Raw genomic sequence first — 27,919 nt, forward strand, 5'->3', positions numbered from 1 at the left:
AGTACATGGCAGTGCTGCTGTCAGCAGGGAAACCTCCCCTCTCCCAGCAGGTGTGTGAGGGGAGATTCAAGCCAAGACGTGGGTGTTCCCTTGGGAGGGATTCTCAAGGGAGCCCTCTGTGTCCTTGGCTGAGAGCCCCTCCTGGAGCAGCAGCACATCTGAAGTGTTCAGCATCTCCCTGCTTTTATTTCTCACTCTTGTCTGCAAAGAGCTGCAGCTTTCTTTGCTGAACTCTTGTCCTGTCCTCCCCTCAGGATAGGAAATGTTAATCCCTGGAAAACTGCCTCGGAGGAGGCAAATGACCTAATACAGTCATGGAGCTTAACTCTCCCAGCTCCTCTGCTCATTTTCCGTGCAGGGTGCTGCCCCTCACCGCCTCTCCTGTGACATTCTGCTCTGTCCCCTGCTTTAACACTCCCCCAGATGTTCCAGGGGCCTGGTGTAATCCCATTGCAGGCAGCAGCTTTCGTGTTTGGTACAGAGCTGTGTGGCTGCAGGGGGCAGGGGTTGTCCCTGCAGCATTTATTGCCTCCTGCTGTTCCCTCCTCTCAGGGGCACTGCCCAGTGCAGGGGTCAGATGTCACTGCAGCTCTTGGGTATTGGGGTCCCTTGCGCCCTGCAGATCCTGAGATTCCTTGGGCTGCCTTAGCTGGAATCACAGCTGAGATTTGCCCTTGAGGGAGCTGGTGCTCCACGCTGAGGATTTTTATTTTTCTGAGTTTCGCTTCTCCTGTGTTGGGGAGTTCAGGAGAAGATTCTGCAGCCTCTTCTCCCTAAGTCCCCGAGGTCTGCATCATCTTCCATGGGAGGTGTGTGAGGTGTCCTTGCTCCTGGAAGTGTTCCAGGCCTGGCAGCAGAGGTTTGGAGGCTTTTTGGGAGAAAAGGAGAAGCAGGGAAGGCCATTTGGCCGTGATGGCAGCTCCTCACAGCTCCCAGATTTCCTTCCTGCCTCTGCTGTCCCATGTAATCTGTTTTACAGCTCTGCAGTTTTGGATGGAGAAAGAGCAGAATTTATGGTGATGGTTGATTTATAGATTAACTGCAACACCATTTGCTCTCAGGCAGCTTTGGCACAGCAAGACCCTTTTCTGTTGATAAAAGGGAGAGAGAAAAGAACAGGGATATTCATTAAAAGGGATAAAAGGAAAGTGAGATAAAGTATGGGCAGGCAGAACAGCGTTTCACTCTTCTGACTCCTCGAAAATGAAGGTGAAATCTGCTTTGGAACGGGCTTTTTCTGCACTGAGAATCCGTGTGCACGTGGGTTTGCTGGGGGCTGTGTGGCGGGAGGGATGTGTTGGATGCAGACCTGTACCCCCTGTAATTCCCTGATAACCGAGAGCAGGGAGTCATTAACACAGCCCTGCAGTCATTAATTAATCAATACAAAGCACCAGCCCAGCTCCCCAGCCCTTCCTGGGCAGTGCTGTGGCAGGAGGATGGGGGATCCCTCGGGAAGGGGCCAGTGCTCACTGCTCCCTGGGTCCCCACCCTGTCCATGGCCTGAGTGAGCTCTGCCTTGGATTATCTCCCCAGTCAGGTGGTGCAGCTGGAACTGTGGAGATGTCCCTTTTTAATAGACTCAGGTTTTTGTGGTCTTTCGTTGGGCTGTTGTAGACAGATTATTGAAAGGTCATTTTCCTGCTGCAGAGGAGGCACAGGATTTGGGGAGTTAGGACTCAAGTATTGCCTTTCTTCATCCACCCTCTAACTGAGAGGAAATGCTGTGAAGGTCAAGCCAGACTCTGGGACTGATGGAATCAGCTGTGGGACTTGTCTGAGCAGGGGCAGATGGATTGATCTCAGCCTCAGCACCCCTCACTCAGCTCTGTGCTGTGTTTGTGCTTCCTCTCCAGAGCCCTCTTTGGTTTTTATTCTCGCTCAAGCCCACTGCAAAAGGTGTGGATTTATTTTGTGCTTTGCTGCCATTTCAGTTTTCAGTCTGTGCACTTTATGTCCATCTTTACTGAGCCTGTTCTGTTGGTTGAAATTAGAAATGGCAGAGGCTGAGGTTCATCTGTGAGCTGTTGTACCTGACCCTTCCCACCCGTGGCTCCTCCTGGCACTTTCCAGGATGGTTTTAGCAGGAGGAGGTGCTGGTGTGGGCTCACAGCCCATTTCCACAGCAGCTCCTGCCCCTGCTGTGGCACAGGAATTGCTGCCAGCCCAGGAGCCCCAGCTGCGCTGAGAGGAGCGGCTCTGATCAGGGAGGCTCTTGCTCCAAACCCATTCCTGCCTTCTGAAAGTGTCTGCTCAGAGCTCAGGCCTGGTTTGAAATGAAGATCTGTAGAAGGCTGACAGGATCACAGATTGGTTTAATAACAGAGCTTTTGAGCAGAGCACTGAGGCTGGAGGGGAGGGAGATGTGCTTCCATGCTCCATCTCACTCCTTCAGCCTGATCTGACTCCCAGTGGGACAACCTTGCGAATTCCAGCTTGGCACGGAGCTGGAAGCAGGGCTTGGGAAGGCTGGGAGGAACCAGGAGTGGTGCTGCAGAGCTTTGTCTTTATTCACATTTTGTTAACACGTTGGCAGAAATCACCGGGGATTTCATTTTATTATTTTTTTTTTTCCTCTCTACTCAGCAGAGAAAATTGTGGAGGGGTGATGCCAAGTGCAGCACAAGTGAGGTTTAAAATAAGAGGAGCCCGTAGTAATGACAGCACTTAAACAGCACTCGGTGCTGTCTGAGAGCTGTGCACTCGTTAACCCCTTAATGCTCCAAGGAATAAATGTGCTGCGTTTGCATCCCCTTCATTTCCAGCTGCCCAATCAGCCACACGAAGGGGATCAAACAGAGGAAATAAAGGAAACTTTACAAACTGTGTCAGTGATCTTTATCAAGTCTCAGCTACAACGCTCGTGCCTTTGATGCTGACAAGAGCACAGCTCTCACTTCAAAGCAGTTGTAGTTGGGAGCTGTGCAGTTTGATGGATGAGGAGCATTAAACCTTCGGAATGCTGGAATTTTTTTTTTTTTTTGTCTCCTCAGAAAAGAAAAGCGTGTGTGTGTGTGTAGAGGCATTGCACCTCTAGCACGAGGGGTTTCCTAATCTAAGGATATCTTTCATTACTCATGAGCAAATTTCTTTTGTTGTGCTGTAGGCAATTATCCGTGGTTTTGTCAGGGGTACGTGTTGCTGTGCCCGGTGAGGAGGGAGCAGCTCACACAGGTCACTTGCTACAAGGCACAGATAGCTCTCATCTCCCCTGGTTACCTTTTTTTCTCCTTGTTTCTGGAGCTGAAACGAGCTATTATTTTAGAAAACAGGCTCTTTGAAGCGTAATCTTTGCTTTTCTTTCTATTTGCGTGGTCCCCACTGCAAAAACAACCAGTAATTAATAATCTGATTGCCAGTTTAGGGAAATAAATCTGGTGTGAACAGGTTCTTCCAAACAAATAACGGGGGAACGGCAAGGGGATGAATCTTGTAGTCATTCATCTCTGTTGAATTGTGCACTAATTATCTTCTTGGCTAAACTGAATGAGTAAATGACTTCATAACGTTTTTCCCCAAACACCTTTTTTTAGTGAAATGGCTCCTTCATGCTGCTCATTCACTGCAGGCAGAGGCAGGCTCCGGGTTATTTTTACGAGGGGAGGGAGAGATGCTCCAATGTGCTCTGCAATTTTGTGCCTTGTGCCTGGCACTCGTGCTGTGGAGCTGACTGGACTGGGGCACTGAGAGTCCTTCCAAGAGCAGATGGTTGTTCACATTAAATTCTCTGCTTTAAAAAAAAAAAAAAAAAAAAAAGTGGTTTAAAATTGCATTTGGAGTTCTGGAAAAATCTCCTCTTTGTGTTCGTCGAGCTGGGGGTTCGTGAATCACTGCGAAAGTGGCCCGTTGTGCTAATCTTGGAGCTCAGTTGTACCTCTTGAAAATTCATATTGCTTTAAAATCAGAACTTTAAAAAGCTCCTGTCTGATGTCACTTCTTGAAACTAATGGCCCTTTAATCCTATTTCTAGCTCAAGGCATCTCTAAGGGTTGAAGAGTCTTTTAGAAGTACATGATTGGCACAAGTTAGGCTTGACTCTAATCTTCCAATACTCCATCCCCAGGGCTTTGATCCCAACTTCAGAGCAACCTGAGATACTCTGCCCATCCCTACTGGAAAACAAACGGAGAGTTTGCAGTCACAACTTCACTTTCTTTGGGGAAGAGGAACTTTTTCATCCTCCCGTCCCATTGGCAGCAAAACTCTGCCATTTCTTCCTATTGTGGATGATGAGGAGGTTCTGGGTGTGGGGCAGGGATTGTCTGGAGTGAAATGGGCACTGGGTGTGGGGCAGGGATTGTCGAGTGAAATGAGCGCTGGGTGTGGGGCAGGGATTGTCTGGAGTGAAATGGGCGCTGGGTGTGGGGCAGGGATTGTCTGGAGTGAAATGGGCGCTGGGTGTGGGGCAGGGATTGTCTGGAGTGAAATGGGCACTGGGTGTGGGGCAGGGATTGTCTGGAGTGAAATGGGCGCTGGGTGTGGGGCAGGGATTGTCTGGAGTGAAATGGGCGCTGGGTGTGGGGCAGGGATTGTCTGGAGTGAAATGGGCACTGGGTGTGGGGCAGGGATTGTCTGGAGTGAAATGAGCCCTAGGTGTGGGGCAGGGATTGTCTGGAGTGAAATGGGCACTGGGTGTGGGGCAGGGATTGTCTGGAGTGAAATGAGCCCTAGGTGTGGGGCAGGGATTGTCTGGAGTGAAATGGGCACTGGGTGTGGGGCAGGGATTGTCTGGAGTGAAATGAGCCCTGGGTGTGGGGCAGGGATTGTCTGGAGTGAAATGGGCGCTGGGTGTGGGGCAGGGATTGTCTGGGCCCTGGGGGTGAGTTCTGGCTGTGTTTGGTGGTGCCCAGCCCCTTCCTGAGCAGCTTTGCCCTCATTTTCTCTCCGTGCTGGTTCTCCAAGGGTTGCACTGAGCAGCTGTGGGAGCCAGGTGGGTTTGGTGCATTTTGTTTGGTCCTGTCATTAACTATTTACTCCTAATTATGGCTTTTGGAATTGATACTCCCCAGCCTCTGTGTTTATCTCTGGCTCTGGGTGTATTTCAATAAAAATGCCGTTATTTGAAATCATTGACGCCGATGCTGAGTTCCATCATCCGTTGTTCTGTGGAATGATCCATTCAAGATAAAACTGCAGGCATTTGATAAAGGTTCTGTCCTAGGGACAAGGAGCTCTCTGATCCTGTGTGATCTTATCTCCAGGCAGGGTTTGCGTTCCTGCCACCCCAGAGGAGAGGGAAGCCAGAGATTCTCCTTTCCTAACCAGGGAAGGGTTAAGGGAGAAGGGAAAAGGGAGATTTCATTCAGTGTGGGCCAGCCTCAGATTTGATGAGGAGGAGAAGAAGAAAGAGAGTTGATTTCAGTATTTTAAGGAATTGTTGGGAGGTTAATTATGGAGGAGGGTAAAGGTGAGGAAAAGAGAGGTGACAGTGCTACCAACAAAGGAACAATCAACTCTTGTTGTTGAAATACCTTTTTTCTTTTCTCATACAGGCAAAACAGCTTAAAAATAGTGTTGGCCAGCAGGAGATGGACTCTGATCCCTGTGCTCCCTTCCAGCTCAGGATACTCTGGGAGATTCCAGCATGGAAACCCCCACTTCTACCCTGAGCTTTGCTTTGACACAGTGAGGAGTTCTCATTTGAGGTTTTACCTCGTAGAAAAATGAAGCCTCAGGAGCAGGATCTGAACTTTGCAGGGAGAGACCACGCTGTGCTAATGCTGGTTCTTAATGGTTCTGCTGGGTGATAAATATTCCTGATGGACCGAGGGGTTTTCTTTGCAGGCTTTGCTGCTGTCGTGGGGGCTAAAGATGCTGAAGGTCAGGGTTCAGGTTCTGGGTTTATGGGCACCCTTTGCCTTGCAGAGACTGAAATAGCAGCTTTTCATTCTGCTTGTCATGCCTGAGAGCAGGTTGGCATTTGAATCTTAAAGGGTCACTGTTCTTGGCACAATTAAATCTGCTTTGAAGGCAGATTACTCACCCCAGCTTGACACCTTGGCCAGGGCATTTTAAATGTGCTGCTCCCGTTCTGTTTGTGTTCCTTATTCCATAATTCTGGTGTGTTAAACTGTGTGGGGCCTGCTTGGGCAGCCCTTGTGCAGGCTCTGTGAAATTGAGGTGGTTACCTTCTCCCAGGAACAGCAGTGGAGTGACATTTCCAAAGTCCTGTGGGTGAACCTCTCCCTCTCCACGGAGCTTCCCAGAGTGGGATTTGGTAACGAATCACTGCTTAATTGCTCTGTGTTGGTGCAAGAGAGTGTAAATCCAGCGTGGAACAAGGTGTATCTGTCCAAAACTCTGATGGCTGGAGTAGGAAAAGGGCTTGGAAGCTTTGGGGGACGTTGGATGAAGGGATAGGATGGTCTGGTCCCCTGCCAAAGGTAGAGATGGCATCAGGTGAAAAAAATTCCTCTTAAAGAAGGGGAAAAGAGCCAGGAGCAGGCCTTTGCTGTGGATGAAGTTTTAGGGGTTTTTTTGGCCGCTGAAACAAAACTGAGCTGACTTCCTTTGAGGAGGCAGCAGTGAGGGACTGGGAGGGCCCTGAGGAGCACCTGGGGTTGGAAACTGCCCAGGTGGATTCCAAAGGGGTCCCAGGATGACCTGAGTGCTCCTTTTTACTGACACACTTGTGTAATTCTTAATTCACAAGACATTTGCTTATTTATTCTCATTGTTCCTGATAATAATTCTAAACCATTAGAGGGGAAAATTGTATTCAGAAATGCTGTTTCACACTTTATTTGTTTGATGATTTAGAGCGATAGAAAATAGCACATTTGCTGGCTTTTATAGTCTGATAATTATCCACATCCATCAAGCCCCATTCCAGGGGAATAAACAAAACACCAAGAAAATTACTCTATTAATGATATCCTATGATGGCAGATAGGACAGACCTCTCTTTTGTGTTAAGGACAGAGTGGAGAGTGTCCAGTTAAACTCACACTGGGGAGGAATTCCTCCCTGGGAGGGTGTTGAGGCCCTGGCACAGGGTGCCCAGAGCAGCTGTGGCTGCCCCTGCATCCCTGGAACTGTCCCAGACCAGGCTTGGAGCAGTCTGGGACAGTGAGAGGTGTCCCTGCCCATGGCAGGGGTGGAAGTGGATATTTAAGCTCCCTTCCAACCCAAACCATTTTGGCATTCCATGATTCCATATTAACAAAAGCAAGCCATCGCTCCAGGAAGATCATTTCCTAACGCATTTATAACTTCGGGGCAAAACCTTTTTAGACCTGTGATCCTGGCTCAAGGGCTCAGAGGATTACGTGGAAGTAGAGATCAGAAATGCTGGAGTTAGGGTTTCATGAAATAAGTTTGGAAGCTGAGAGTATTTCCCTCAGAACAGCAAGTTCTAGATGTGTACGAGTGGTACTTGATCCACTTCAGGGATTTTCTGTTGTTTTGGTGGAAAGCAGAAAAAGGTAATTTAAAAAGCTCAGTATATTACTTTCAGGTTGTTGACTTGGGGGTAAGATGACATTTGAGTCATGGAACTATAACTTTTTTCTTTTTTTTTTTAGTCTTGAGCTGGTTTTTCTTTCCCCTTTGTGTAAATCTCGCACTCCCTGACAGAAGAGCAGCACATTTTTCCCTGCTGTAATCCCCAAACTGCTGAGTGGCAGGGTTTGGGGTGAAGCCTGGCCCTTTGTCTTGGTCACCCTGTGCAAGGCTGACCCTTGGAATAAACCTGGAGGGTGCTTTGCAAGCCCCAGTGCCTTGAAAGTTGGATTTCTCCTCACCCAGCTGCTGGTTTGGCTCTGTGGCCATAAATGTCCCTTTTCCTGGGGACCAAGAGGGGAAATCCAGGTCAGCCTCCCAGCTCTGGGGGCTGTTGAAGTCGTGCCTGCAGAAAAGGAGATTATGGGATGTTTTTTGCCCTGCTCAAACCTGTGGGTTGCCTGTGGCGTGGAGGTTTTGCAGCTGAGCTGAGCCCTGGGGCAGCAGCGCTGCCGGTGTCCCAGAGCGGGGTCGGTGCCACCCGGGCACCCAGAGCTGCCCTTTGCCCAGCAGCTGCCCCCACCTTGGGCTGCAGCAATTTTTAATCTTTCCATTGTTGTTCTGCCTCGTGATCAATCATTCTGTGTGTGGATGGAGCTCAGTCTGTGCCATGCACGCAGGAGCCTTCTGTTTCTCTTCCCGGGTTTAAATAGCAGCCCAAATTCTGTCTTTATTGCCTATCTTTATGTAAATCAGTCAGATTTGTGAGCATAACTTAAAGCAGAATCGACCTACTTTTAATTCTCTTCTGTGGTTAATATTTTGAATTCCTAAGAATAAATGCAGAGGGATGTGTAGGCTCCGCTTCCTAAAGACTGGCCCAAAGTAAAAAAAAAAGTTAATTTCTAAAATTGGAGCCAGCCATTGCCATGCTGTGCTGGGGTATTTTGATTTGTATATTATTACGTACAGTTCTTTTTTATAAGCTGGAAATTCCTCCTCTCTGGCTGGTCTCTATCCAAGCAAGTCTTTTTTCTTTGTCTCTCCATGGGCTGTTCTCTAAAGCCTCGCTTGGCTTTTCGCAGGCTGCAGTTTCAGATAACACAATAACCGTGTTCCAATGTATTAAACTTTTAACATCCTCAAGATTCAATTAATCTTATCTTTACAACTCCCAATTACAGGCACTAATTAAGTGAAGGTTGCATTGTAGACTGGGGATATTACATTAATCATCGGCAGCCTCGTAGCCATAAATTAGTTCTTTCCCAATCCTTCAGCATTTTTCCCAGAAGGAATGGAATGTCTCATTTCCCTGTTTTAAGGGACATTAATCCCACAAAGGAGCTTTGGATCGGGATTAGTTTTATCACATTTATGTAAGTGATGAATGGTCTTTGTAAAATAAAAGCCACTAGCTTTGTCCCAGACAAATGAAATTGAATTGTTTGATAATTATGCAATTTAAGGCACTGTCAGACTTTGGTCAGGGGATGTTTGGGAGTCCATTGCTGCATTTATTATTTTACAAGATTAGGTGCCACGTAGTGTTTTGCCTTAAACTTTTTCCAAGCCATCAGTTGAAATCATCTTAGTTCCTGAAGCCTGCAGCCCGCAGTGTGTGATTTGTGTGCCGTCACCCCCTGCCAGGACACCCAGGGGTGTTGGATTTCCTGGCACAGGTTGGAGCTTCTGGCTGCCTCTCCCCAGTCCTGGTTTTACACCTGAAAATGCCAAGTTTGGCTAAAATCCCCCCAAATCGGGTGCACAAAGAGCCCCCACCCTCCTGCAATATCCCGATCCCAGCCGGGGTAAGGAGGACAGGATGGCTTTGACATCTTTATTGGAAATAGCGAAAATAATGCCATTTTTATTATTCCCTTTGAAGAGGAGTTACAGCTGGCAATAAATGCCATTCCCACAAATGTAAATTCTCGGAATCCTGTCACGGAAAGCAGGGAGAGCCATACTTAATTTGCTGCAGGACGTAACCAATGATTTACAAAATTTCCATTGGCAATATTATTGTGTGCCATCATGTTAAACACGTTTAAATGTATCCTGCTATTCAGTTCCCTTCTTACAACCTGCACACATAAATCTTTGTCACCTGGGCTTTGCTCCTGAGAACGTTGTGAACTTCAAAGCGCTAAGAGAACTAACAGCTTTTGGGGAAGAAAAAGCCATTTGAAACTTCCCTGATGTTTGTACGTGCTGGGCACACCCCAGCCCTGTGTCTGAGCCCTGTGGGAGAGTTGATTGTTTTTCCAGAATTATGTTCAAAAATTTGCACTCAAAAAAAAAAAGAAAAAAAAGGAAGAAAAAATTCAAATCAAATTCTTTTGCACTTTATTGACCCCTACTCTAAGAAAACTGTCTTTAGGAAGTTGTGGAAGTTGTTCCCTACACCCTTTAATGATGTTTTCACCTGCATTTCAGGGTCACCTCATCAAGAAAATGATTGAATGCTTTAATTCCTTTATTTTTCATCAGACAATAAAATCCAGCAGGGACATAAGGATCGAGCCATGACTGCTTGAGCTGTGCTGAAGAATATTTACTTTTTTTGAATAAAATGAAAGCTATTTACACAGAAGGTTTATTCTTTTCCAAAGCACACAGACCCTCCTTCACACCTTTTCAGCCCATCCATTTTCTCGCTCATTAATATTTAACTCAGTTTTATTTTGCAGATATTTTCCCCGTGGAGAACACACCCGCTCAGTTATTTCTGGGGTTTCCAGAGTGCCCTATCATCACTTTCCCTTCTCGATTTTCCTTCTACCTTGTGAAATCATGTGATGCTGTTTGAGGAAGATGGCAGGAAGACAACTCCATGGAAGAGGACTTTTATTAAATGCTGGCTTTCCCCCCATGGATTATGTGTTTCTGACGCCTTTCAGACACGGAGAATTTGGGTTTTATTGCCAGCCACGATGCGCTGTGCTGACGATCATCTCTCCTCCCCTTCCTTGACCTTTTCCTCGCTCTGTTTTATGTGGGGAGCGTTGTTCTGATGTCTGTGTGTTCCCTCCTCGCAGGTACGCCATTCCCCCGGAGCACGGCAAGCGGCTGGAGCGCCTGGCCAAAGGTGAGCCCCTGGCGCCAAAGGTGAGCCCCTGGCGCCAAAGGTGAGCTCTGGCCAAAGGTGAGCCCCTGGCCAAAGGTGAGCCCCTGGCCCCAAAGGTGAGCCCCTGGCCCCAAAGGTGAGCCCCTGGCGCCAAAGGGGAGCCCCGGCCCCAAAGGTGAGCCCCTGGCGCCAAAGGGGAGCCCCTGGCGCCAAAGGGGAGCCCCTGGCGCCAAAGGGGAGCCCCTGGCGCCAAAGGGGAGCCCCTGGCGCCAAAGGTGAGCCCCTGGCGCCAAAGGGGAGCCCCTGGCGCCAAAGGGGAGCCCCTGGCCCCAAAGGTGAGCTCTGGCCAAAGGTGAGCCCTGGCCCCAAAGGTGAGCCCCTGGCCAAGGAGCTCTGCCCGTGGCCTTTGGGAAGGGCTGTGCTGCCCTGGGGGTGCTGCAGGGCTGCCCCAGGAAGCTGCTGTGTGCTGGAGAACTTGGCAGGGAATTTTCCTTCCGACTCTCCTTCCCTCCAAGCCTCTCCTTCCTGACCCAGGCGTGATCTGAACTAAAATTCCTTGAAAAGCCCTGGAATTTTGAGGTATTGAGGCCCAAAGCCTCTCACGTTTGGGCAGTGGGTTTAATTCACAATGGTTTGGGTTGGAAAGGATCCTAAAAATCCTTTCACTGCCCCCTGCCATGGGCAAGGCCACCTTCTCCTGGGCCAGGAATGCTTCCAGGGATGGGGCAGCCACAACCTCTTCCAGCGTCTCACCACCCTCACAATTGACATTTTCTGGCTGATATTGAGCCTGAATTTCCCCTCTTCCAGTTTGTTCCCATTGCTCCTTCACCCTGTAAATACATTCTGTATTTGGTGATTTTCCTTTTATTTTTGCCTCATCCTCCTTTATTTTTTGGTGCCATAAAGTTCATATTAAAAAGAGAAAAAAAAAAACCAAAAACAATGAAAAGGAGGGGAAAAAAAGGAAAATGGAGGTGGGGGAAGGCAGAGTTTCTTTGAGCTGTGGCAAACTCCCACCTCTCCAGCTTCAGGGAAGATGTCTGGCTGCAGAAGTGGACGTGTTTTAATTTGTTGGTGTTGTTTCTATTTTTGTTCACTTGCAAACGTTCAAGGAGCTGCCCAGCTAAAAAAAGCTGCTGGCCCAGAATAATTAACTCCAAATCTCCGTGGTTCATCTCTGGAATGGTTTAAATCTGGTGGTGAAGGTAGGAGGAGCAGGCAGGGGAATCTGGAAGACTCTGCTCTGATGCAAAAGCAAAGAGGTTGTAATGCTGATTTCCCAAAAAACCAGGGAAATTCCTGTATACTGCCTTTTCCAGCTGAGAATACTCCAAGGTGTCAAGGGGAGCAACTGATTGTGTGGGGTAAATGCAGAATAGCCAGGGCTGAGGGTCCTGGGGCTTGGTGCTGTTGTGTTCCATGATCCCTAAACACAAATAACCCTGGAAATGGCTGCTCAGAAATGTTGCATTTCAAAGCTACAGCTCAGTCATTTGCCAGGTTTTAATAGATAAAAAAAAGTAATTTTTATAAGAAGTCAATCAATCAGATGACTTGTGTTCTGCAGACTCTGAAATACCACTCCAAGTCTGACAGGAGCAATAATAAGTTTCTTGCTGTTTGTAACTAATTTTTACAGATGATCAATTTTGAGGCATGGAGATGGTTTGTGCTGCAAAACCAGGAGCAAATTATCAATGATCTGGTCTTTATTTCAGTTTCCTGTCTCTGGAAGCTGGCTGGGTGATGATTTAACTCTGCAAAGAGCCAGAATTGCTGCCTGGCCGTTCCCCTGTCCTGTGCATCAGTGGGGAGAAGTTTACTATGGAGAAATGAGTGTGCAATTAATATGGAAAATGAATAGCTGAGCTGTAAATGGGCTCACTGGGAGAGCCATGGAGCCCATGGAGAGAATGTTAATGTGTTGCCATGTTATTGGTGCTAATCACTTAAAATGTGCTTCTTTATTAGTGGCTTTAATGAGAGCCACTTAAACTGTGCATTAAAAAGAGGAACTGCAGAGAGGGACGACAGACTGGGTAGCAGACAGTCATAATTTTAATTGAAATGCTTTTAGTACAAAAATATAAGAAAACCTGGAATCCAGTAATCCTTTTGACGTTCTGAAACCCCTTTCATTCTGGCTCATCAATTAGTTTTGGTTCCGGAGCTTGGGTTATTTGTTTTCCTAAGCTGTGATGGGTTTGAGTCCCTATAAACACTCAGTTCGTTATGGGATCAGCCACTTGGAGGGAAGGACATGATCTTGAGGAGTTGGGGTTGCATTGGCTGAGCTGCCCTTGAGGGGTTTGGTCAGTGTTTACCACAGGTTTCGTTTTTCTTAATTATTTGTGGTTTGTTTTAATAACTCAGTGTGGACCTTGGGTGGGATTTAACCCTTCGTGATGTTGAGGTGCAGCCTGGGTCAGGTCCTGCTGCCTCTGCCTTGCTGGTGGCCACTGTGAACCTGTCCCTCGTGCCACTGCCTGGGATGGAGATTTCCCCTTTTCCCCTTTTCCCCTTTTCCCCTTTTCCCCTTTTCCCCTTTTCCCCTTTTCCCCTTTTCCCCTTGTCCCCTTGTCCCCTTGTCCCCTTGTCCCCTTGTCCCCTTGTCCCCTTGTCCCCTTTTCCCCTTTTCCCCTTGTCCCCTTGTCCCCTTGTCCCCCCCTTTCTTTTCACTGAATATTCACTTTTTTTCCCTTTAGGCAGTGATATGTGGGGCAGATTGATCTGGAATCTCACAGATTGTTTTGTTTCCCCCAGCACAGCCCTGCAGTGATGCTCCTTTCATGTCTCCACAGGATTTTTCCCGGGGAGCTCTCAGGGATGCGATGCTTTCCTCCGTCACAAGATGACCCTCATTTCTCCCTCCATCCTGAAGAAATACGGGATTCCCTTTGACAGGGTAGGTCCAGGCATGCAGGGAGCACCTCTCTCCTGAGGAGTCAGTTCAGCACCCCTGGGGGAATTGTTTTCATTTCCAAGGGCGTTGTTATGCTGGGTGCAACCCTTCAAACCCCAATCTGCCTGCAACAAGGAGTTTGGGGTTTGGCTGAGACATTGGAGCAAAGAAAAACTGTCACTGAACAAACTCTGGCACTTGGGGAGCCTCTCTGAGCTAATAAGGATGTTGTGGCTCATCAAGGGGCAGCAAACCCCCAGTGATACAGAAAGAGGGTTTTTTTTTAATCTCCTTGTGGATCCAGCACGACCCGGAGGGGAGCTGGCTGTGCTGGTTCCCTGTCGTGTAAGTGTTCCTGCTGCTCTAAGCCTGGAAGGATCCCTGCAGCTCTTAAGCCCTGATTTGAAAAGAAGGGGTCATGTTTATTTGCTGTGATCGTTTTAATGTGCTTATCCTTAAAGTCTTGTGGCAAGAAGTAAATCTCCTCAGCCAAGTGTTGGTTGCAGGGATTTGTATCTGTGCAGAATCACTCGAACTGCTGCTGCTGGCTGTTCCCAGCAGAGCCAGAGCTGCCTGTGGATGCTCCAGGCTGGATTCACGGAATCATGGAGTGGGAAGGGACCTTAAATCCCAAACAGTGACACCTTCCACTGTCCCAGGATGCCCCAAGCCCTGGCCTGAGTTAGTGGCTGTTGGAGGAGTGTCACTGTTACTCACAAGCAGGGAACAAATGCCATTTTTCCTGAGGAATAGAGACAGGATCCCTTCATCCGAGTTCTTGGCGGATTTCAATGAAGTTGAAATGGGCAGCATTTATAAATCTCTATAATGCTGTTCTGGGAAAAAAGGAAACAGATCAATACTAGGGCTTTTTAATAATTAAAAATGTGTATTTCTGTAATCTCCTATTGATTTCTCCATTTATTCCTCAAGAGCTTGCAGAAGTCAGTAAATCTGGGGGCTTTCTTCATGAGTGGCAGTTTGTGCTGGCTTCCCTTCAATAGTTATTACTTTTCTGCATGGCCTATCCATCATCTGGAGTGTTTTCTAATTTATTGTGGGATAATGTTGACAGCAGTGCCATGGATGATGTGGGCATGAAATGGAGACACCAGGATGTGCATTCACTGACAGAAGCATAATCTGTTCATCTTCTGAAGCCAGCAGAGTGCCACTGCTGGGGTTTGTGGAGGGGCTGGGCTTCAGCACCCCCTGAAATCCTGCAGGAGCTTCTCTGTGTGCCACAGCAGCTTTTATTCCCTCTTTTTTTAAAATTATTCTTCTAATGTCAATGGCATCAGCAAGTTCAGATGTTGGCCCAGCCGAGGGGGAGATGTTTGAACTCCTGTCTGTTTACATTCTGCGTTTGGCCCCATCCTGGTGTTTGGAAGTGCAGTCCCTTGGAGAGGCTCAGAGCTGCTGGGCTCTGAGTTACGGCTGTGGGAAAGAATCCAAACAGAGCCCTTGGCCTGTGGCAGCTGTGAGAGGTCTGTCAGCGCTGCTGGGTTGGAAAGACAGGGGAGGTCAAGCTTTGCCCCCTCCGTGCCCCGTGGAGGGGAGGTGCTGCTGCAGGAGGGGCTGGGAGCTGCTCCCGTGGTTCAGGCCATGCTCTTAATTAAACTTCTTTTTTTCCCCAATGGTTTTTCTGCACAAGATATAAAAAGAGGGTTTCTTTAGGAGTGTCCAGATCGATTTGCCTCTGGTTCCAGCTGCAATCTGTAGAGTTCAACCCTTATTAATAATGTCCGTAATGCTTATTGTTGTTTTAATTTTGTTAAAGTGGAGTCACAGGGTGGTTTGTGCTGAAAAGGACCTTAAAGCTCATCCAGTGCCACCTCTGCCATGGGCAGGGACACCTCCCTCTGTCCCAGGCTGCTCCAAGCCCAGGACACTGCCAGGGATCCAGGGGCAGCCAGAGCTGCTCTGGACAATCCCGAAGCAGACACAAGCTGGGCTGGAATTTTTAGGGTGTTTGGCTTTTGGGTGAACGGGTGTGAGTGAGGCTGATGAATGTGAGTGGGGAAATAAATACAGGGAATGTTGGGAGGGAAATCCAGGGCTCTTGGCTGCTCTGGCATGGGGGTGGGAGTGAAGGTTTGGAACTGCCTAAGCCAAAGTGCTCCCATCAAAGATTTATTGATCTCTTGGAATGTTGCAGCCTGAGAGCCTTTTGTAACTGGAGCCTGCAGGTGTAAATAGTTCCGTTCATGTGACCCCTTCCACCCACTGTGGTGAGTTTTTTCCCTTCAGAGAAATGCTTGAGCATTCCTGGAGTTCTTCAGGAATGTTCCAGGCTCAGCCAAGAGCTGGCAGTGACTGCTCTGCCGACCCTGACCCTCTGGTGGGAACAGATTTAATCACTGGGGGGTTTTAATGGCTCCACGTTCTCAAGCTGCTGCATTAAATGACCTGTGGGGCATCTCCTCCTTTTTCCTTTGTTTTTCAGATCACCCAGGAAGCTGGGGAGTTCATGATCACGTTTCCTTACGGTTACCACGCTGGCTTCAACCACGGCTTCAACTGCGCCGAGTCCACCAACTTCGCCACTCTGCGCTGGATCGACTACGGGAAAATGGCAACACAGGTGGGCTCAGGGGAAATGGCAACACAGGTGGGCTCGGGGGAAATGGCAACACAGGTGGGCTCGGGGGAAATGGCAACACAGGTGGGCTTGGGGGAAATGGGAACACAGGTGGGCTCGGGGGAAATGGGAAATGGGAACACGGGTGGGCTCAGGGAAACTGGGAAATGGCAACACAGGTGGGCTCAGGGAAAATGGCAACACAGGTGGGCTCGGGGGAAATGGGAACACAGGTGGGCTCAGGGGAAATGGGAACACAGGTGGGCTTGGGGGAAATGGGAACACAGGTGGGCTTGGGGGAAATGGGAAATGGGAACACAGGTGGGCTTGGGGGAAATGGGAACACGGGTGGGCTCAGGGAAACTGGGAAATGGGAACACAGGTGGGCTCAGGGGAAGTGGGAACACAGGTGGGCTCAGGGGAAATGGGAACACAGGTGGGCTCGGGGGAAATGGGAACACAGGTGGGCTCAGGGGAAATGGGAACACAGGTGGGCTCAGGGGAAATGGGAACACAGGTGGGCTCGGGGGAAATGGGAACACAGGTGGGCTCTGGGCTGAGGAAAGCCACCAGCTCAGGGACACAGCAGTGGCACTGGGGCTGTTGTTTGTCCTTATTCCTGAGGACAGCGTGGAAAATGCCTCTGCTTCGGGATGTGCCCTCTCACTGTCCCACGGTGCTGGTTTTGCCCCTTGATAGTTTGTTTTATTCTGAGGGTGTAGGAATGACTTTCTCAAGTGTTACATTCACTTTGTGCACAGGTTGTTTTGGGATTGGTAAGTTGGAATTAGTTTTCTGGTGCATCCAAGCTGCGTTTCACAGTGAATAAGGTGACTGATGTAACTGAACACAACTCATTAAACACACACTGGAGGGAAAGGAATAAGCTGGAAATACTTTTGAGCTTTAGTAACACTGTGGTAATAACACTCTGAAAATACCTGAGCTCCTCTAATCTGTGCACTCAGTTAAGTTTGGAGAGTTACGTTTGTGTGGTTATTCCTCCTTAGGGCAGATTCTTGGTGTACTTTGGTTTGTGACAGCACTCGTGCTCTCCTGGTTTGAAGCCTGCAGAATAACTGCAAAGCTCATTTCGTGGAATCTGGGAAGTTTTACCATGGGCAGGGACTCCTTCCACTCTCCCTGTCCAGCCTGGCCTTGGACACTGCCGGGGATGGGCCAGACATTTGGGTTTGTTCTGGAGTTCAAGAGGTGATAAGAAAAACCTTAACCTGTAAGAGGCCTCAGCTCAGTGTCAGGTGTCTGAAACTCAAAAATAGCCAAGCAACCTTGGTTTAAAAATGTAAAAAGTGGCGTTTGTCTGCTGTGACCTTGTAAAGCAGGTTTATGTGTAGTGACTGGTCATGGTATTACACCCAGAAAATGGGGTTTATCATGGAAATTCAGGCAGACCCTTAACTACAACAGAGCCAGCAGGCACCACTCGAATATTAAAAGCAATTTTGGGTTCAGCCATGTGTTCACAAACAAGTGACATTTGGGAAGTGCAGTTTTAGATGGAGCCTCCATGCTTACATTGTTAAGCAGCGTAGCGTGAAATTACTGAACAAGCAGCAGCAGAGCTCGGAGCAGATCTGGGGACACAAAGTGGAAATGGGGAAAGAGATGCCCAATTTATTCCCATTGCACTCCGTGGCACTTGTCTGTTCTGAGCTTCCTGCTTAATACTGCTCTGAAGCACGTGTTAATTAACCCTGGGATGCCTGACTGGGGGTCCCTGCTGAGGGGGGAGTTGGTTTCACTCTAAGGGCAAAGCTTTGTTTAAATCTCACTTGAGGTTAAGCAGGGACCTAAGGAATGATCAGCTGAGGGCGTGGCTGCATCTCTGTGGGGAGAGAATTCCTGGAGAGACATCAGGAGGAAATTCCTCCCTGGCACAGGGTGCCCAGAGCAGCTGTCCCTGGTCCCTGGCAGTGCCCAAGGCCAGGCTGGACGCTGGGGCTTGGAGCAGCAGTGGGAGGTGTTCCCTGCCCTGGCAGGGGAGGGTTGAGATGAGATTTAAGGTCCCTCCCAACCCACGCCATTCCACGGTTCCCGAGTACGTAATTTTTAGTTAACTACTACACCTTTCCTGTATTTAAAAACTGGCTTTATTGATTTATACGCTGCCAGGCACAATTAGATTATCCTTGCTGACGTGCAGGCAGGTTTGAGGGTTTTTTTTCTTACCATATACTCATTTATAAAAGTTGTTGGGAAGTCTTGAGCTGGGCAAAGCTCTGCAGGCTCCTGTTCTTCCTGCAGTGCCCAGCTGCCTGGGGGTGATTCCCTCCTTTCCTTGGGCTCCGGCACAGCTCTCTTGTCCTGCCAGCACTCAGGAGAACGGGGACAAGGCAAGGTTCATAATTAGCCAGTTGTAATGTTCTCCTGGACATTATCCTGCGGAGGAGCTTTGGATTCTGCTCTGCTGGGAGCTGTGTGTGCCAGTGGTGCAGAGCAGGAGAGGGTGGGAATGGTTCACCTCGGAGAGCAGAGCTGTGCTAATTGCCTGCCAGATGGGTGCAATGTTCTGCATCCCACAGAGAACCTGCCTGGGCTGTAAAAATACAGGATAACCAGCCTGGAGCGTAAAGATCAGCTTCTGAGATCACACTGGTCCTGCTCTAATTGTAGAACAAGTGTCAGGATTAGCGAGAGAAAAAATAGCAGTGGCTGCAGAGTAGGGTGGGAAACTACAAGTGGATTGACCCACCGTTATCTGTAAATTAGTAACCAGGGTGGACAGGTCCTAAAAATTCCAGTGGAAATTGGTTTGGTGAATAGCAAGTGAATAATCCAAGCTGTCCTGTTTGGTTCAAAGCATTTTGAGAAGGTGGTGTGATGTTTTGGAGCCTTTCTCTCCTCGGGTTTTTAGTTTTTGCCCCTTGGGTCTGATTTTCTGCTCCTCCCGCCCCAGTGCTGAGGGTGGTTTGGGACAGACACATTTCACGTTGTCTTTGGTGACGTGCAGAAATCTTCAGGACTGGTTCTCTGTGCTCTCAGCACGTGTCAGATCCAGAGGAAGGGTCTGACCTCCTCCTCCTCTGGTGTTAATTCTGTGGTGCTGCCCCACTGCGAGGTGGATTTCTCCCTTCCAGCTGGACATTGTGCCCAGAAGCGCAGGAAATAACAGCTTTGAGCTCTTCTGCCCTTTATTGCTGATGTAAATCCTCCATCTGTCCTGGAGGAGCCTCCTGCTGCAGCGGACTCCCTCCCAGCCAAGGTGACTTTGAGGCCAAACCTCAGCTTTCCTCTTCCACCTCATCCTGGTTCAGGGATGGGAGAGGCCTCCAGCTGATCCTGGGGCTGCCAGGGATAATCCCTGTGCTGTCAGCAGCTTTTCCATGGATCCATTCCAGCACCTCTGGGTGCTCCTTGGGAGGTGCAGTCCTGCTGCACTGACGTGGGTGTCCCTGTCCCAGCGCACAGCAAAGACACCCAGGAGTTCACAGGGCATTTCACAGCCTTGGAGATCCTGGCACAATCTTTCAGAGTCAGCTGCAATCCAGATATTTGCTTTGGGCTTCAGCATTCCTGATTCCGAGGTGCAGCTGAGGAGGGATGGGTTTATTTCTATGTACTACAGTTAATGTTTGCCTGCACAGGCAGAACTTGGAAATTAGGGAGAAATATTTCTCTTTGTTTTCTCTAGTTGGAGTTGCTCAGTCATTTGTCTTCCATTTGTCATATTATTTTTTTCTTTTTCTGTTTGGTCATTGAAAAAAAGCCGCTGAGTGAGAGGCAGGAAATTATAATTTTCATTCCTTACCATCTTTTTTTTTTTTTTTAAACTGCTTTTTATTTTGCACCGTGAGCCTGCAGTTCCTGCCTGCATTCCTGTATTTTTTTTGTTTCTGAAAACCCTTGGATGCCACCACCAGAGGATTTTACCAGCTGTGTCTTTGCCCAGACAGCCTTTTTAAACCAGGAGTTTCAGAAAAGTGCCCTCCCTGTAGTGGAGGTGGCCTGTGAGCCTCCTGCTATCCAGAGACCCTTTCAGAGTGTCGGGTTTTAGCAGGGTTTCAAATCCCAGCTCAGCTTTTCTATTTCTTTGGCAAAACTGGACTGAAAATAAGTGGATGGGAGTGGAATTTCTGCCCTTTCCTTTCAATTAAGTGCAGCCACTCCTGGGGAAGGTCTGGGTTCCTGCTGGCTGCCACTTTCCAACCTCCCTTTATCTCCTGTTTACTCCAGAGAAACTGCTGGAATTCTTTCTCTCGACATAAAACGGGGTCAGGCTGCCCTTCCTGCCCAAATCCTGCATTTTGGGTTCTGAAATAAAGTCCCCTTCCTGCCCAAATCCTGCATTTTGGGTTCTGAAAAAAAGTCCCCTTCCTGCCCAAATCCTGCATTTTGGGTTCTGAACTAAAGTCCCCTTCCTGCCCAAATCCTGCATTTTGGGGTTCTGAACTAAAGTCCCCTTCCTGCCCAAATCCTGCATTTTGAGGTTCTGAACTAAAGTCCCCTTCCTGCCCAAATCCTGCATTTTGGGGTTCTGAACTAAAGTCCCCTTCCTGCCCAAATCCTGCATTTTGTGTTCTGAAATAAAGTCCCCTTCCTGCCCAAATCCTGCATTTTGTGGTTCTGAACTAAAGTCCCCTTCCTGCCCAATTCCTGCATTTTGGGTTCAGAAATAAACAGCTCTCACCTCATCAGACCCTGGCTCCAGAGCTCCCCTGCTCTGCTGCTCTCTGCTCTGGGAAAGGGGACACACAAAAAACCTCTTCCCTTTGGATTTTCCTGCTCTGCCAGGAGAAGGGATTTTTTGGATCCCAGCCTGGGATATCCTTTACACGGTTTGCTGCTTCCAAACCTTCTGCTCACTCCTTTTTTTCTGAGCTATATGTAAAATAGAGGAATAATCTCAAATTTACACTTGGAATGTCTGCCATTTAATGGTTTCTAGCATGTAATTTTCCAGGTAAAATCGAAGCTTTCTTCTTACTATTCGCATTTTAGTAGATTTTTTTTCCCCTTCTCTATGTCTGTATTTCCCAAGAAAATAAAACTTGTGAGGTTTTTGCAGAAACCTGTTTGGTAATAGTGCAGAATTGGTCCCCAAAATAAGGCAAATCAGAATTGTATTTTTGCATTACTCTGTGTCTGTGCCTCAACTGAATCTAATTAGACCTTTTAAGCTTACAACACATATAAAAAAAAATCTATTATGAAATAGCATTTCCATAGTTTATTTTTGTCAGACGTTCAAAATTGCTCTTTTACTCTAATTAGACCTTTTAAGCTTAGAATACATTAAAGAAATCTATTATGGAATAACATTTCCACGGTTTATTTTTGTCAGATTCAAAGTTGCTCTTGTACAAATTCTTCCACCTTTCTTCATACTTATTTTCATGTATTATTTGTAAACACCCCCAATGCCCTGCTCTTGATTCTGTGCAGGAAAAAGGAACTTTTGCAGCTTTTTTCGTGCTGAGGTGGAAAGGGGATGGTTCTTTGTTGGGTGCTTTGTTTCATCAGCTCTTCCAAGCTCCTCTCCTGAAATTCTGGCTGGCAATTTCTTGGCACGGTTTTTGTTACTGAAGGAAGGGCACTTGGGGTTCTGTGAGCAGAATCAATGCTGGGATTTGCTGGGATTTGCTGGGAATTGCTGGGAATTGCTGGGAATCGCTGGGAATCGCTGGGAATTCCAGGTTTGCTGCATTTCCCTGGGGTGGAATCGCTGCCACCAGGTCCTGCTGGCTTGGCCCCTCTGCAGGGTGGGATGTTTGCTGAGGTTGGGACACGTCCCAGAGCATTCCTGTCACGCACAAACGCTGTGTCTGAGGGGCAGTGGGGCGACTCTGCCTCCCCCCAGCCCCACTCCTGCACCCCAGGAATGCTCAGGGAGCATTGGGGAGCAGGCAGGGAGGAATCGTGCCCTGCAGCCAGGGACAGGGGGAGGCTGTGGAAATCTTTCCTAATTGTTTTGTTTATGAAGCTCTGGGAAGGGTTTCCAGTGGGTTTCCTAATGAACTGGTTTGTTGTTGATGCTGGTAATCACTCTGCAAATGGGAGGGGGGGGTCAAGGCTCATCTTCTCTCTCCCTCGAGCTTCCAACCTCCAAGCATTAAACACAAACTGCAGTTTGGGCTTTTCCTCCTCCTTCTCCTCGGAGTTTAACTCCTCACTTGCTCACAGGATTGCTGCCGTTCATCTTTCAGGAGCTGAGTGGAAGGAAAAGGAAACTGGAGCCTCAAACTGGGATTTTTTTTTCTGTCCTGTTGGATCCCAGTAGCAGCACATCTGTCGTATGGAACAAACTGGGCTGCTGCTTCGAAAAATTGATTGTGCTGGGGCTGGTTTCTCCCAAGAGCTGAAACTCCCTGGGGATGTTCGGGGAGAAGCTGGGGGTGATGTCTCTGCTCCTCTGCTGCCTTTTCTGTGGGAAAAAACCACCCCTCTTTCCCAGGAACTTGCTTTTAGGCTTCACTGTTACGGCAAAGCAGGTAGAAAAGCTTTAAGCAAAGATTTTGGTCCGGCATTTAAAAGCTGAAAGGATTTCAATTTCGAGCACACTGGGTTTTGTGATGGATAAATTTCCATTAAAAGGCCAAGTGGGAGGCTCAGCTGAGTCTTACCAACTGCTTTCATCTGAATGTGAAGGTTTTTTCCCCATGAAAGACAGAGGTGCCACTTTAAATATGTCACTTTGGTGACTATTTCTAAAGAAAAAGCTTATTTTCCATTAACCTCCCCTCTGTGGTGGAACTGCTGAGGTTCAGTTCGGTGTTAATAGTTGGGAATTGAGGGAAATATCCTCACAAAACTGTTGCTGAAGGTTGAAGCTGAATGAGTCGGCGCTTTCCCATTAATCATTTGATTTTATGACTTCAAGGAGACAGTCATTTTATTTGACTGTTGTTTTATGTAGACTTATTTGTGTTTTTATGTTAAAAAATATTGCAAATAAGATAATGGTTGAGCGTTCAATAGCCACAAATTCCCCCCCTATCAGTCTTGGAGCTAGAATTGATGGGACAGGGCTCCTGGTGCGGTCACATATTTTACCACAGGCTCCAAATTAGAGTTGCAGATAACAAAATAATGAGGAAAGGAAGAATGTTGGGGTTTTAGGCAGGAGGAAGGTTTGCTTGTGCATTTCCTTACAGTGTTTTCCCCTGTGCTTAGAGTGAATAAGGCCATTAAAGTATGGAAAAGGAGAGGTGAGGCTGGGAAAAGCCTCAGAAGGTGGAATAAGTGAAGTTCCTGCACATTTGGTGAATGTGGAAACTCCTCTCGTTGTTCTTTTGGGTCTCAGCTCCCCTGTAACCAAAGGCAAGGCACTGACCCTAAAGCTGTTGATTTTTAGCTTGGGGTGGTTTTTTTTCCCACTCCCATTTTCAGGACTTGCAGTGGGTCCTTGGAGATCCCAGTTATGAACATTCTGTTGTTTCTTGAGCTGTTTGATGCGTGGCTCTGCCAGCCCAGCTGTTCCCAGGAGTGGGCTCTGGCAGCCGGGCTGGGAATGATGGACGGGAGAGGGGAAGGCGCTGGATGAGATCTCCGAGTTCCTGGAATTTCTCACCTGTCCTTTGGATAAAATCTTTGTGTTGCCATTCAGTCCTGTGCTTTGGGTGATCACATCACCCTGAAATCCTTCTCAGGACTATGGGAATTCTGTCAATTCCCAAACTGGAGCTTTGGGGTTCAGCTTTGTCTCATGTAAAGGAAATGAGGTTTCATATCTCTCCTTAGTGGTGGTATTTTAGTGTTGACATGCTCATCTTTTTTTTTTTTTTTTTTTTCTATAAAGTTTAGTAATAGTGGAATATAAAAGTGTTAGAATTTGAGGGGGCTTGGGAGGATATATTCTGCAGAAATTGGGGGTAGGCATGGACAGAGATGGGGGTGTCGGTAGAATGTCTCTTAGGAAACACATGTGTTTGTGAGCACGGTGGAATACTTTGAAAGAAATACAGCTCTGTGTATGGGGAAGGGGGAAGGCAGGGTGTGGGACTGGAGATCATTGCTGCTTTCGTCCTGCTGGAATGGAGCAGAGCAGGGAATTTATTGCAAAGGCAATTCCTTACCCTTCTCTACCCTCACTCCCCTCCTTGTCTCCCCCTTTCCCCCTCTCCAGCTCTCTCACACACAAGAACATTCCCTTTTCCAGCTGTATGGGAAACATCAGCAGGATCTCACTGCTGTCTGAGGGCAGGGAATGGAAAAATGTCCTGGCCATGCTGGGAGTGTGGCTGTGACACAGCTGCAGCAGCTGAGGAAATGTCACTGGACGGTCTGGAAGGAGCCCCAGAGGAAAGAGCCTTTGTCAATTATTCATGCTGGCTGGTGTGAAAGCAATAGAATTAAATTAAAATTGAAATATAAACATGCATCATGGTAGATTTGTGGACAGGAAGGAGCTTGGCTGCTGCAGGATGTGGGAGATGGAGGCCACGGTGCCGAGTCCCAGCCCAGCAGCATCCCTGGAGCCCAGCGTGGGCTCCTCCAGCTCTGCCCAGGGGCTGCAGCTGGGGGAGATTCTGCAGCTGCTGCTGCTTGGAACCTGCTCTGGAGACTCTGGCCCTGAGTGCCTCGGGCTTTGCTGGCAGGTTTGGAGGTGTGGGTGTGTCTGTGCTGCAGCTCTGGGGCCCAGGTCAGGGTCACCAAACGCAGAGTTCCCCTTCTGAGCCGTGTTTCAGCCTCTGAGGAGGCCAGTCCCCAGAGCTGTGCTGGGCATGCTCTTGTGTGTTCCTCTTTGTAGCTCTGCACAGGTGCTTTGAAACTTTCTCAAGGGGAATCTGCTCAGTCCCTCAGGCCAGGATTGCTGGAGGTGCCGTGGGAAGCTGGGGTTGGAAGCCTGGGTGCCATCTGTGTTCCTGCTGTGCTGTGGCCAAATTGCATTTCCAGCCTTTCTGGCCTCAGCCCTTTCTCATTAAATGGAGTTTTCCTGAAAGTGCCTGTCTGTAAATGCTCCTTCCCCCTCAGCACACTGGGGTTACCAGCACTGCCCCAGCCCCTGCACAGTGAGAAACTGGAGCTGGAGGACGTGGGATGGTGAAGAACTGCACAGGAGGATTCTTCTCTCTCCCTGTCTCAGTGAATTCTCAACTACTGCCATTAATTATTTAGTGATGGTGGTGAAAAGGGAAGAGAGAAAGGGGAGATGTAGGTTTAATTTCAGGCATTTCAGCCAAAAGAACGGATGGAATGGTTTTGAGAAGCTGTGGAGGAAGGGTGGGAAAAAATCCCAAAGCAGTCCTGCAAAGTGGCTCCAATTACCTCAGCCTCACCTTGGAGTTGAAAAGCAATTTAGTGCAAGCAAAGCTTTGCACCTTAGAGCAGAGCCCCAAGAGAGCTGAGGCTGCAGCCCCCAGAGGCACCTGGGGATTCCTGGGTCCTTTTGCATCCTCTGCCTCCTTTTGATGACGTTTATAAAGGCTGATATCAGTGCCCAGGGGGAGAATCCCCTTGCTGCACTCAGTCTGTTCATTCATCACAGCAAAGGGACACATCCAAGGAGAAGCACCTGTGAGTCTGTGCAGTGGCAGGGGCGTAACTCCAGGTGAGTTTTAATGAGCACATGCCAGCTGAAATGAATAAAGCACATTTTCTCCCACTTGGTGGTTTGGATGCTGGTTGTAGTTACTGCAGGTTTCTTATTCCTTCCCTTTTGTGCAGGGTTGCTGTGCCATGTCAGGATGTATCGTGATGAAGTTTAACTGCTCCGTGCTCTAGGTCAGGCTTTGGTTCCTGGAAGGCTTTTCTGAGTTATGAACTGATACCAAGAATGTCTTTTCAGCCTGGAAAACTCTGCCAGAGTGGGCAGACCTGGGCTAGACCAGGCACAGTAATTGTGTCCACTGGACTCGAGCCCTGCCAGTCTCAGGAAGCTTCGGCTCCTTGGGGGGATTTGAGGGAGAACAAAATCCTTGAGAGCAGAGTTTTCCCCTACCCTGGGAGAGTGCTGAGTGGTTTTCCAGGAGCAGGTAGAGCTGAGGCCTTGGCAGCACCGAGCCCTTGCAGCAGCGCTCCTGGGGCAGAGCTGCTTTCCCCCGGGGCGGGTGCCCGTGTGACGCGCTGCGCTCTCTTGCAGTGCACGTGCCGCAAGGACATGGTGAAGATCTCCATGGACGTGTTTGTGAGGGTGCTGCAGCCCGAGCGCTACGAGCTCTGGAAGCAGGGCAAGGACATCGCTGTCCTGGACCACATGAAGCCCACGGCCCTGAGCAGCCCCGAGCTGGACGCCTGGAACGAGACCAAGGCAGACCTGAAGGCGAAGCTGCTGCGCAGGTAAAGGCAGAGAGTGGCTGTGTCTGAGATTCTCTTTTCTTCCTTTGTTCCTTTCGTGCAATTCCTCGTGCCGTTTGTCTGGGGCAATGTGTCCCTCACGGCCCTGCTTCCTTCCCGTGCTCTAAAAGCACGTGCTTTTCAAAGTGGGACGCTTTGTTCCCCCTCACGTCTCATCTCTTATCCTGGAAGACCAAAAAAAAAATCTACAGTGAGGGTTTAGAGCTTCACCGATCAGAAAGCAGGAGTTAAAAAAAAAAGCCCATCAGTTGCAAAAGGGGATTTTATGCATGCCTTTCTGTGCTTCCTTTGATCTTTGTATTAATTTGCTACAAGTCTGTGATTTTTGTGTGTTACAGCATGCTTGAATCGAAAATTTGGCATGCTAACCTTTTCCTGTTGGAATCTTGCTTTATAGGATAGGAGATGAGGAAGAGGACAACAAACACCGGTATGTGACTTCCCTCAGCAACCTCCATCACTTCATTATTTTTTTCCTGGCAAGCTTCTTAAAATAGCAGCTCTGGGACTCTTTTCCTCTGTCACTGAACTTTATGTGAAAGCCCCCAGGAAATCTTTGGGCCTCAAGGTTCCCGTGGCTTCATCTTGGTTTGGATTTCTGTGATCTCTTCCATCACTGGAGAAACCTCACCTGTCTCGTGGCTCTTTGGTTTTTCGCTCTTTGAGTTGCTCTCCTGGGCTGGCAGCGATGTGTGGGGGTAACTGGGGGTGGAGAGGGAGCTGGGCACTGAGAAAAGCGCTGCTGCGTTTTTGTGACTGTTCAGGGCTCCCGATGCAGCTGATGTTTGCACAGTCTAAGGTTCTGTATGAACACCAAGGATTATTTTCCCTCCCTGAGCCTATTACCCAGCAGAGAATCCTCTCTCTCAGCCTGAGCCTATTGCAAAAGATCCAGGTACTTTTTTTTTGCTTATCCGTTCAGTGTTTCCTGGATTATTCCAGCATTATCCTGAAGCAGTTCTGAGGCTGTTCAATACTCCTTAGCAATACTTTCTCCTGTGCTTTTGTCTTTCCAAGACATCGTTTTACTTGAAGCCTGACTTTTCTCAGCAGGATGGAGGGATGGGATTCACCTCTGCCCAAACCTTCACAGTTGTAGCTACTTAAATTAAGTCACTTTGTGGTCTGTTCTTCAAAGAGCACAAACACTGCTTTTTTTGTCAGCTCTCTTGGAAAAATGGAGCTTTAAACTCTGCAGAGAGGTTTTATTTCTTCTCTGAGGTCAGTCAGACTTGGTTACCTTAAAAAACCCAGCTTGGTTTACTTTATGGCTGCAGCAAGTGTTAGTCCAGTCCCCAGCAGCCCGTTGCTGGTGTGTGAATTCTGTCAGACGCAGAACAGCTTCACTTCTGGAAGTGCTCAGCCCTCAGCCTGTAGTTGTGGAAGCACTTCCCTTAAATGCTCAGCTTTCTGCCTCTCTCCCCCACAACCCCTGAGTGAGAAGAGCGCTGTAGAACACATCTTTTTTTCTCTCCCGTGAGTACAAAGCTCTGCGCTGTAATTTTTTGCCTGGCATTTCCACACCACAGGAATAGAACACACTTTGCTAAAACCAGCTTGTAACACTTGACTCTACTCCTCCTTCAGCCAGAGAATGTTCCAGCTGCAGTGGCAAAGTCTCACAGCTTTATCTTCACCTCCCACCCTCCCAGGGAAGGTGCTGTGTTCT

General features: G+C 48.4%; 1 protein-coding gene across 10 annotated transcripts in view; it reads left to right on the forward strand.

Annotated features, from left to right (window-relative positions):
• KDM4B (lysine demethylase 4B) overlaps positions 1-27,919 on the forward strand; it is a 72,713-nt gene that overhangs the window by 19,807 nt on the left and 24,987 nt on the right. For 8 of the 10 annotated variants that reach the window (XM_040086621.2, XM_040086619.1, XM_040086620.1 and 5 more), the window contains 5 exons: positions 10,482-10,531; positions 13,315-13,418; positions 15,862-15,999; positions 26,036-26,232; positions 26,648-26,680. In XM_040086621.2, the coding sequence (XP_039942555.1) occupies positions 10,482-10,531; positions 13,315-13,418; positions 15,862-15,999; positions 26,036-26,232; positions 26,648-26,680 (522 nt within the window). Of the gene's footprint in view, positions 1-4,063; positions 5,030-5,492; positions 6,475-10,481; positions 10,532-13,314; positions 13,419-15,861; positions 16,000-26,035; positions 26,233-26,647; positions 26,681-27,919 lie in introns of those variants that run through there. The other 2 variants (XM_040086624.2, XM_040086623.2) reach the window with 2 other exon arrangements.

Source organism: Hirundo rustica, chromosome 26 (assembly GCF_015227805.2).
Source record: "Hirundo rustica isolate bHirRus1 chromosome 26, bHirRus1.pri.v3, whole genome shotgun sequence".
Classification (NCBI taxonomy): Eukaryota; Metazoa; Chordata; class Aves; order Passeriformes; family Hirundinidae; genus Hirundo; species Hirundo rustica.